The sequence below is a fragment of the Populus trichocarpa genome, chromosome 17 (genome assembly GCF_000002775.5).
Source record: "Populus trichocarpa isolate Nisqually-1 chromosome 17, P.trichocarpa_v4.1, whole genome shotgun sequence".
Lineage (NCBI taxonomy): Eukaryota > Viridiplantae > Streptophyta > Magnoliopsida > Malpighiales > Salicaceae > Populus > Populus trichocarpa.
This window is the reverse complement of record NC_037301.2, coordinates 33,656-43,377: the sequence shown is the minus strand read 5'-3', so window position 1 is coordinate 43,377 and position 9,722 is coordinate 33,656. Positions and strand designations below refer to the sequence as shown.

The following is a 9,722-nucleotide window of genomic DNA, read 5'->3' as shown; positions in this document are numbered from 1 at the left end:
AAAAAAATAAATTAAATTAATATATTTGTTAGTGTTTTTTATGTAATGATTTAAAAAAAATAAAAAAATATTTTAATATATTTTTAAATAAAAAAAAATGCATTACAATACCAAACAACACCCACGTAAATGGATGGTTAACGACCTGCCTAACTTTAGGACTAAGAATTCATATTTTTTTCATTCGGTCTCTTGTTGATTACCAATTTGAATTCAATTAGTTGGTAAACCGTGTTATTACCCATTTATTAAAAAAAAAGAAACAGAAAACACCGCGTTTTATTACACGGACTGGATTCGCTTGATATAGACAGCCATCAAGTACTGGTTGACTTTTACATGAATTCTATTTTCCCGAGTTAACTAGGTAATGGGTTTTTTTACGAGTCATGTAGGGCCAACTCTCTCTCATGTAGGGCCAACTCAAAAACAAGGCTTCAAGCTCGGGTTAACTTACACGTAAAGTTCGAAAACAGTGCTCACTTGGAGATTATAATATTCTCTTGTGGAGTCGTCGTGGGCTTTACAGTGTGAACACACATGCTTTCCATGGAGTAGCTAAGAGCATTAATTGGACTTATTCTATACGTGCATGTTATTCTTTCTTATTTGTGCGTCCACACACACAAGGAGTTAAATATTCTCATGTGGAGTCGTCGTGGCCTGGTGGGCTTTACAGGGTGCACAAACATGCTTTTTTTATTTTTTTAATGAATTTAACACGTGGATTTGTGGTATCTACCAAGATTCCATACATTTTAAGATGAGAGTTCCATGTGATTGCATTAGACAAACCTCGTATTGACTGTTGACCTCGTCTAATTAATGGATGGACCTGAGTACTGAATTTCGTATCCATTTTAAGTTTTATGTGTTGTTGCATCGGGTTTAGGGTTTACTTATTTATGTTTTCTTAAAAATATATTTAGGGCTCAAAGAGTTTGGAAACTAAAAGGGTTTTTGGGAGTGAATTTAAATTTGATTTTAACAAAAAAGAAATAATTAATTAATTGCTTTAAATGATGATTGATGTATTAGCAAAATTGAAATCTGGGTTCTCAGTTTTGCCAAGTTCCTAGCTACATGCATGGTGGAGACGCGAAGACTAATTCTAGTGTAAGTGTAAAAACAGGATATATCGTGGAAAAGAATCCTAAAGTCACCGCCAGCCATCATACATGCCAAGTGTTGACTAAAAGCTTATATAGTTTTGTTTTTGCGGTAAAACGATTTCTTGAAAAAAATTGATTTTTTATATTTTAAATTATTTTATTAGTGTTTTAAATTGTTTTGATATGCTAATATTAAAAATAAAAAAATATTTTCTAATACATTTCTATATATATAAAAAAATGTTTACCACAACTACAGCTTACCAACTTAAACCTCACTATAGGCTATGGCTGATAAACATGTATGAACGTCCCCTGGCTAAAGGTCTCTATGATTAAGTTGGAACTTGCCACACTAACCATGAGGGTCAAAATAAAAGCCCAATTAATCCATGGAGGAGAGGAGATAGAATGAGGGCCCAACCAAGCACAACAAGACTTAGCCCCTGAAGAGAAAGAAAAAGAGAAGGAAGAGAGGGAAAGGAGAAGAAGAGGCTCAGCCGGACCCAAACAAGCCTAATGGAGCCTAACCAGGCCCAACAAGCCCTACCAGGCAGGGGGAAGAAAAGAAAGAAAAAAAGAAAAAACAAGTATGGATACCGAGAAGAAGAGAGAGAAAAGAAGAATAAGATGTTGGAGTGCCATTGAAGCATCGTGGACATGCGTGTGACCTCGAGGTGAGCCTCTCTCAGACGAATCTAACATTACCAATAGAGGCTGGACGACCCCGCAACCCGCTTAAATTTGGCAGATGCAACACGTGCTAACCAGCTTTTTGACAGTTTTTCATCTCAGTCCTTGTTTCTTCAACAACTCTTTTAATTTAGTCTCCAATTTAGCCCAAAAGACCAGTGAAGGGCAAGGGAAGAAAACGAAAGAGAAGAAAATGGGTCAACCGGTCCCAAAAGGCACAACCCAACCGAACCCAATAAGGAAGAGGAAAGGGAAAAAAGAGAGAGAGAAAATATTCGCGTGTCAAACAATATTTAGGCATACTCGCGCGACTGTAACCATCGACGAATATTTTTAATTTTATGCAGCACCCATTTGATTATCTATATATTTTACAAGATATCAGTAAGTGCACATGTATATAAATTGCTACTACGATGCTTACTTGAAAGCCTTGTTTCATAGATTGACCGTCTGACATCCAGACATACAATTCCTTTTCAAAGTTATCCACACAGAGAGGATAGTTATTCTCTCTGTATGTGACTCCAAGACAATTTAACGTGACCCGAGGTGTCTAAATAACTAACAAGTTCACCGGCAACAACACATAGAACTCATAACTGTGTTGTACGCAGCACCGTGCTAGCTGTTTCCCCTCTGACATTTGCATTTCTTGTGCTGTATAGATCGTAGCAACTTAATTTAGGAAACCAAGATTGGCAGAGCTGCTATTTCCAATTATTATTAGTTGATTGATTAAGCGATATAAAACCAACCAAAAAACCAACCAACCTAGCTAGATATACTTAATTTGTACACGCTTCAATTAATTAATTTAGTAATGTTTTTCAGCTGACCGAGCCTGGCAATTAAGCGATTAGAGGTCGTCAAAGATATAATTAATTAAGAACAATACATGATCATGTATGTATATATGTTGCGCATCACATATTAATATTTTTGACATCAAATTAATCACTCACCATCACGTTTCAGTTAATTAATTAACTAATGAATCCTCGAACATTGAATTGATTGATTCCTTTTTTTTCTTTTTTTCTTTTTTGTCAACGTATAAAAGTAAGGGTTAGCTAGTTAATTATGCCAAGGGGCTATATATATATATATATATGCTTGTAATGGAGAAGAGATCCACGGTTGTAAGTGAGTCTTGGGTTTGAGCCGATGGATGGAAACGTACGGCAGCATGCATGATCAATGAGCAGCTGCCAGAAGGCGACAGGACAACAGTCAAGCAGAGTGAGTGCATGTTGCTTTCTTTTTAATTGGTTGAGGACAAGTAGAGAGAGGGGAGATAGTGGCAGGCACCGTGCCTTTATCCCTTTCAATTCCCCTTCTAGAAGAACCGTTTGCTTTGCCTTTAATTTGGAGCTGCAAGCAGAAAGAAAGAATATCACTCACTCACTCATCTTGAGCTTAAATAAAAACAATAATGAATCGTAAGAAAATGGTTTTTATTGAAAAACACGTCAAAACAATATCATTTTGTTCTTCAATGATAATGAATTCTTGACGATAGTGGTGTGGTCGCAATGCGGAAGCACGCTCTTGGAGCCACGTGGCAAGTTAAATCTTCCCGGCATCGATTGATTTTTTAATAGGTTGTCCGCAACTGATTTTTCGGAAGGGAATCTTAAAAAGGTTTCTAGAAGGAGCAGTTGCCTTGCCTGCACACTTGTATGGTTTGTCTGAACACGAGCACTGGCTGGCAACCTCCATGGATGGATAACTCCAATGGAGCTTGCTTGTGGAGATGGAAATCTAAGCGGTTTGGTTTTTGTCGTCAACAATGCTTCATTAGAAGCCGACCTCCTCTTCTCTCTATTGAATTAATTGCTTTGCTTTGCTCTGCTCTGCTGGACATTTGCAGAATCATCAGTAATTGCTCCCTCCCTCTCTCTCTCTCTCTCTGCTTTTCCTTTCACTCGTAAACATAACCCGTCGGTTCAATTGGGATTCCCACAACCATTTCAAATCATAAAAGCTAGGGCTAGAATTTAACCCGTCGGTTCAATTGGTCATATTTTAGAAGTTTAACCTGAATTTAATGGATTGGTCATATTTTAGAAGTTTAACCTGAATTTATAAAACTTGTGTTATCTTAATATTTTTTCTCTAATGAAAAAAATGAAAAAATATGATTGGTCATATTTTAATTTTTTTTATTAAATTAAATTTATTAATTGCATCTCGACATTTAATTTTAAACAAGAAAGAATTTTGCTTTTTTAATTTTTTTTTTAAATTAATATTCTTTGTTTATTTATTTTTATTAAGTTATTCGGATATTAATAAGTTGATTAAGTGCAGCTTGACTGTTTCTTTCCTTATTTTTTAATATTTTTAAATCTTAAATTAATAATTATAATCCTTAATTTTATTTATTTTTTAAAGATATATATCATTTCAATATTTTTTTATAATAAAAAATAATAAATCCACACGGTGGAGCGCGAGCCATCCATTACAAAATGACAACGGAAAACGACTACGATCGACAAAGGCCATGGGGATGGGCTTCTAGAAGATGTAAATTTATTAATGGGGTTGGGGTGGCTATGGATATAAATTGACATGTGGACCTGCAACTCTTTATGTAGATATAAGGTAGCCAGGGGAGGGCACTGATTGCTATCTTTACCACTCCTGTCTGTCTTTTCCTCTTCCCCGCCGCGCTCTCATCACCCACCACCACAAAGCTGAATCACACACAGATCAACAGTCACCATTTATAGCCCTACCACTTGCTGGCTAGCTACTGCACTCCACATCTTCAACCCAACTAAATCCATTCGAAATAAACACATGTACAGCACGACTCTACAACCGTCCTTCCCCATTTATATCCGCTAAATACATACCGACCCTTTATACATAAAGGCTTGTTGAATGTAGGAGATTGTTCACAAGAAGGGAAAACAAAATGGAAGAACCAAAAACTAGTGTCAAGCTAAAAAAAGCACTACAAGATGATCAAAGGCAGCAGCTGATTCCAGGCCTTCCAGATGAGATTGCCATGGAGTGCCTGGTGAGAGTGCCTTATCAATTCCATTCCAATATGAAGTCAGTTTGCCATACCTGGCAACGCTTGATTTCCCATCCTTCCTTCTATCAACAAAGGCTCCAATCTGGCACTGCCGAACATCTTGTTTGCCTTGTCCAACCTCTACCCCCGATAAACCACTCCACTACTTCTACTACTACTGATGATGATGATGATGATGATGATCCCCTTATCAGCAGCAGCAGCAATAATAAAATTCTTAAAAACGAAGACAAGCAAGAGGAGCAGCAGCACATACACAGCCCACCTCAGTATGCACTGAGCACCTACAATGCCACGCATAACATCTGGCAGAGGACAAGGCCTCCAGAGGGATCACGAATTCCCATGTTCTGCCAATGTTTAGCCCTTCCATCCTCTGGCAAGCTACTCCTCTTAGGTGGTTGGGATCCTACCACCCTGGAGCCAGTCCCTCATGTATACATCCTGGATCTCATCGAGACTACTGGAGCTGCCTGCAAATGGAGACGCGGAGCTTCAATGTCAGTGCCACGCTCTTTCTTTGCCTGTGGTGTCGTTGGACCCTCTACAGTGTGCGTGGCAGGAGGGCATGACAGTCAGAAGAATGCATTGCGATCGGCAGAAGTCTATGACGTGGAGACAGACCAATGGGAAATGTTGCCAGATATGATTGAAGAGAGGGATGAGTGTCAGGGATTGTCTTGGGAGGGGGATTCCAAGTTCTGGGTTGTGAGTGGATATGGCACAGAAAGCCAGGGGCAATTCAGGTCTGATGTTGAGTTTTATGATCGCCATACTGGGTGTTGGTCTAAGATTGATGGGGTTTGGCCTTTTTCGACAACTAGCCCTAGAGTAGTCACAACTACAGTTTGTGTCAGCAGGGACAAATACCAATGGTCATGGTTCTTGGGAGGTGAACAACAGTCGCAGCAGCAGCAAAGCAGAGAAGTAGTCAAGGTCAGTGACAACATTAGATTGGAAATAGTCAGTTCAATTCCACTTCCAAATTGCATAACTGGAACAACCCCATGTGTGACTGCTCTTGATTATGTTGGCCAAGAAGGTGGGAACCATCGATTGTTTGTAATGAGTGGCGGTGGTGGCAGGGGATCCTCAACACTAGCTTGTGGCGAATGTGAAGGGGAAGGGGCATTCCTCTCTGATGGATATAGCAATAACGGCACCATCAAGTGGAGGCATATCCACACTCCCGTGGGATTTTCTGGTTTTCCATACTCAGCTTCTTCTCTCGTAATCTGAGAATTTAACTTCTGAACAGCTTTTTGCGACTTCAAATTACTTGTAGTGATTGATGAAACATTTTTCCTTTCATCAGGGCTACAAAAACCACATGCATGCTACTTTCATACATCCGTGTGTAGCTTAATGGATCTATAATATTGGATGCTCAACAATCTCATTTTCGATTCATTATATCTGGAGGAAAGAAAAAGAGAAGGAAATAAATGTTGGAATTAAAATTAAAAAAAATGACTGAATGGAGAAAGGCACATCTAACGAGGGGGGTCGTGTGACATTGTTCAACCCTTTAGCACTCAAAGTTATTTAATTGAGTCCCTCTGTCAAAATATAAGCTCACATTGAATCCCTCAACATAAGTTTTTTTTTTTGTTTAATGAAATCCCTTCGTTTGTTTCCATCTCTAACACCGTCAAGGGGTTCATGGGAGATGCATTAAGCATGTGGCACATTTCAATTGACTTCTTTGACATCCATTTTATATATTTATTTTAGACTAGGACAAAGATGCGTTGAGAGTAATCTGATTTCTCTTCTACAAGAGCAGCATGATATTTCCACCGTACTTCCTGCTCCTCCTCCCCCAATTTTCCTCACATCCAATACGGTGGGGATTTACAAGGCCTCGAGCATGACTTGTACTCCATGTAGCGGGGACATTGAAAGAGGTTGAGTGGACGTACGTTGGAGATAAAAGTAAACCTGTAACGCTGCAGGATCATTGCGAGCGCAATCTTTGTTTCAGTAATTGAGAAGTTTGACCCCACACAATTCCGAGCCCTCATTCCAAATTCAAGAAATGCAGCCACGTTGTTGTTTTAGCAACTCCATCTGCAAATCTCTCTGGCTTGAAATGGCTAGCATCTTCTCCCCATATTCCAGGGCTATGGTGAACTGCGCCAATTGGAACAACGATTTCCGTGTTCGCTGGAAGAATAAACGTCCCCAATCTTACTTCCTTGTGGACTATCCTTGCGATCTGAACAGCAGGACAATATAATCGTAGAGATTCATTGATAATCATGCTTACCTACAGGAAGAAATGAGTGAAAACTTGGATGTTGATCAGCTGAAAATTAATACGCAGAATCTTAGCAATAATATACTTGTTCAAATTCTCTATGTTGGTAAATATATATAAATGCAGGACAGAAATGTAGCGAGGACGCATGGCATTTCCTCGAGCAATGCCACCGAGATTTTTTGCTAAAAGATGTTGTGCTTACAATCTTCAATTTTGTGATGCCTTCTGGGCTTGGATTTTGCAGACCAAACAATTAGAGGACCTCCTTCCTTGCTTTATCTTGCCAATCTGTGTAAATTGCCAGAAGAAGAAAAGTCCAGGCGAGTGAGGCTCTGGTAATTGTTTCATGTCCCACCAGCATAGAAGGATTTGCATTCATCAATCACGTCTTCAACAGATATTCCTTTTGCCTTATCGGTGTCATGACGAGCCGACAACAGTAATCCAAGAAAATCACTTCCAAGCCATCCCATTTGCCCTCCATGGCTGCTTTCTCTCTGCTATTAATCATATTTAGGAAGCAATTGCTTATGTCTTGCTGAAGCTTGTCTGATTCAATGTCATCAGCACTTAATTTCACAAATTTTCTGGAAGCGATAATTCAGAAGTCAGAAAGGTTCTGCACTTATAGAAGGTAGATCAATAGATTTGCAAACCAATTACAACTTCTGTCTATGGCCACCACATTTAACAAGGCACAAATGGATATGAAGGAATTGGAGTAAGGTAGGAACCGTACCCGATTACAGGAATTGTCATTTTAAAATTGTTCCTGACAACAATGTCAACCATTGTTTCCAACATGTCAAATATATGTTGTCCTTCCAGGTAGCTGCTTCCAAAAGCTGTCCTGGAAATCATTTCTGATGTCAAAATCTTAAACTCATGAGACAACTCAATCTCCTTGCCATCGTGCTGTCTCCATCTTTCTAGCATCACCTCGACACTGGCAATGAATGCCGGAATCATGTTCTGTGAAAGAAGAGAAATTCTTTGATCTATATGAGTTGTTTTAATCTGTAAGAACTTCGAAAACAATTATGAAAACTGAAAATAAAAATAGCACTGCTTTCAAGCACCCTGCATGGAAAGCATGGTTCGATATTTTTTGCAGCTTGAACCGTTTTTCACCCTTGCTTGCTACACTTCCACCCCCCAATAGCTTCTTCATATGTAAAATGTAGGGTCTCTCTTTCGGAATTCTCCGTTTTTATTGTTAAGGACTTGTTTAATCAGATCAGGTTCCGTCACAACAAGCAGGGCGTGAGGACCTTGCCAGAACAGAAAATTCATCCCTGGACATGATTTGTATGTAAAAAAAAAAAAAAAAAAAGAGTAAGATTCCACCAAGTTGGTGCTTTGGGTAAAAAAAATAAAAATGATGAAATTAATCTACCATATAGCTTGATCCATGCGTGAATGTGTGGCTGTACTCTGGGGAGCAACTCATGAACATGTGATAAATCCAATGGAAAGCTCACGACACTCGTTCTCATATTGGTAATCTCTTTGGAGTTTCCATGGATGAATTTGTAAGAAGGGCATTTGATTCCTTGTGACCTCATCATAGACTGTATGCGGACTGGAGTCCACCATACTTTGTTCAAGAACATGAAAAGAAATGAGAGGAAGGCTAAACACACGAAACATGAGGGGTAAATGGGCATCGTCCCCATTAATGGTCGGGAATGAACCTGCTAGGAGCACGGAATTGGATTACAGTCCCTGATAAAATTATATGAAGGGGCTTTGAGGAGATTATTATATTTTTTGGAGAGGATGAGGAAAGGGCTTCTTTAGAATGTTAACATTTGTGAAGACTATAATACCTTTGTATTTTCTTTTTATTTTATTGAAAAAAAGTAGTTAAATCCATCTTAACTCGTAAATAATTATAAATTAAGAAAATTATATTTATTATAGGAAAGTGCACATGAAAAAAGAATCTTACAACATATATCTCCAAAGGAAAGCAAATATACAATCTTATGTCTCTTTTATATAAGGGAAAATACTTTTTTAGAACGTCAACATTTTTTAAGACTATAATACCCTTGTATTCTTTTTTATTTATGGAGTAGGCTGGTTATTATTATTATTATTATTATTATATATATATATATATATATATATATATATATATATATATATATATATATATATAACACTTACAAATTAAGAATTCTAGGAGAAAGTATGGATGTAAAAGGAATTTCACAACATAAATTTCCCAAAAAAAAAAAAAAAGGATTTTATTTAAAAACAATAAAAATCTACAACACTAAATCGCTAGAGGTGATTGGCTTGAAAGGTTAGTGTTCTCAGAGGAAAAAGATAGGCGGGAGATGGCCATTTACTGATGACCCTTGAGAATGTCGAAGGGAGATATAGTAAATTTGTGCATAAGCAATAAGCATACAAGGGAGAAGCATCATACTGGCTTTCATCTGGACTGAGGATTTAGCCCACCCGAGCCAGTTTGTTGCTGAGGACCTCAAAGAACACGCATGCATCCTGGCATCTCTAACGAATGTGAATTATAAATCTTTATTAAGCAAATGAGATACCTGTGATGACTCACAAACGCAAGGACAGGAACACTGTT

The 9,722-nt window shown here is 38.1% G+C and overlaps 1 protein-coding gene and 1 long non-coding RNA gene across 2 annotated transcripts; one reads left to right on the top strand and one right to left on the bottom strand.

The window, feature by feature from the left end:
• The first annotated feature begins 4,403 nt into the window (after nt 1–4,403).
• LOC7484599 (F-box/kelch-repeat protein SKIP20) lies at nt 4,404–6,264 on the top strand. Its single transcript, XM_002323887.4, has one exon. It carries the CDS (start codon nt 4,732–4,734, stop codon nt 6,091–6,093), a length of 1,362 nt encoding a protein of 453 aa, XP_002323923.2. The 5' UTR covers nt 4,404–4,731; the 3' UTR covers nt 6,094–6,264.
• Nucleotides 6,265–6,483: 219 nt separating this feature from the next.
• LOC18106380 (uncharacterized) lies at nt 6,484–9,168 on the bottom strand. Its single transcript, XR_008057775.1, has 2 exons — nt 8,514–9,168; nt 6,484–8,412 (listed from the first exon to the last, which is right to left on the bottom strand). It is a non-coding gene; the product is annotated as an uncharacterized LOC18106380 (long non-coding RNA).
• Between the last annotated feature and the right edge of the window lie 554 nt (nt 9,169–9,722).

Bases quoted from the DNA above. Each gene is read 5' to 3' on its own strand.
- LOC7484599 (XM_002323887.4), top strand. From the start codon at position 4,732: ATGGAAGAACCAAAAACTAGTGTCAAGCTAAAAAAAGCACTACAAGAT.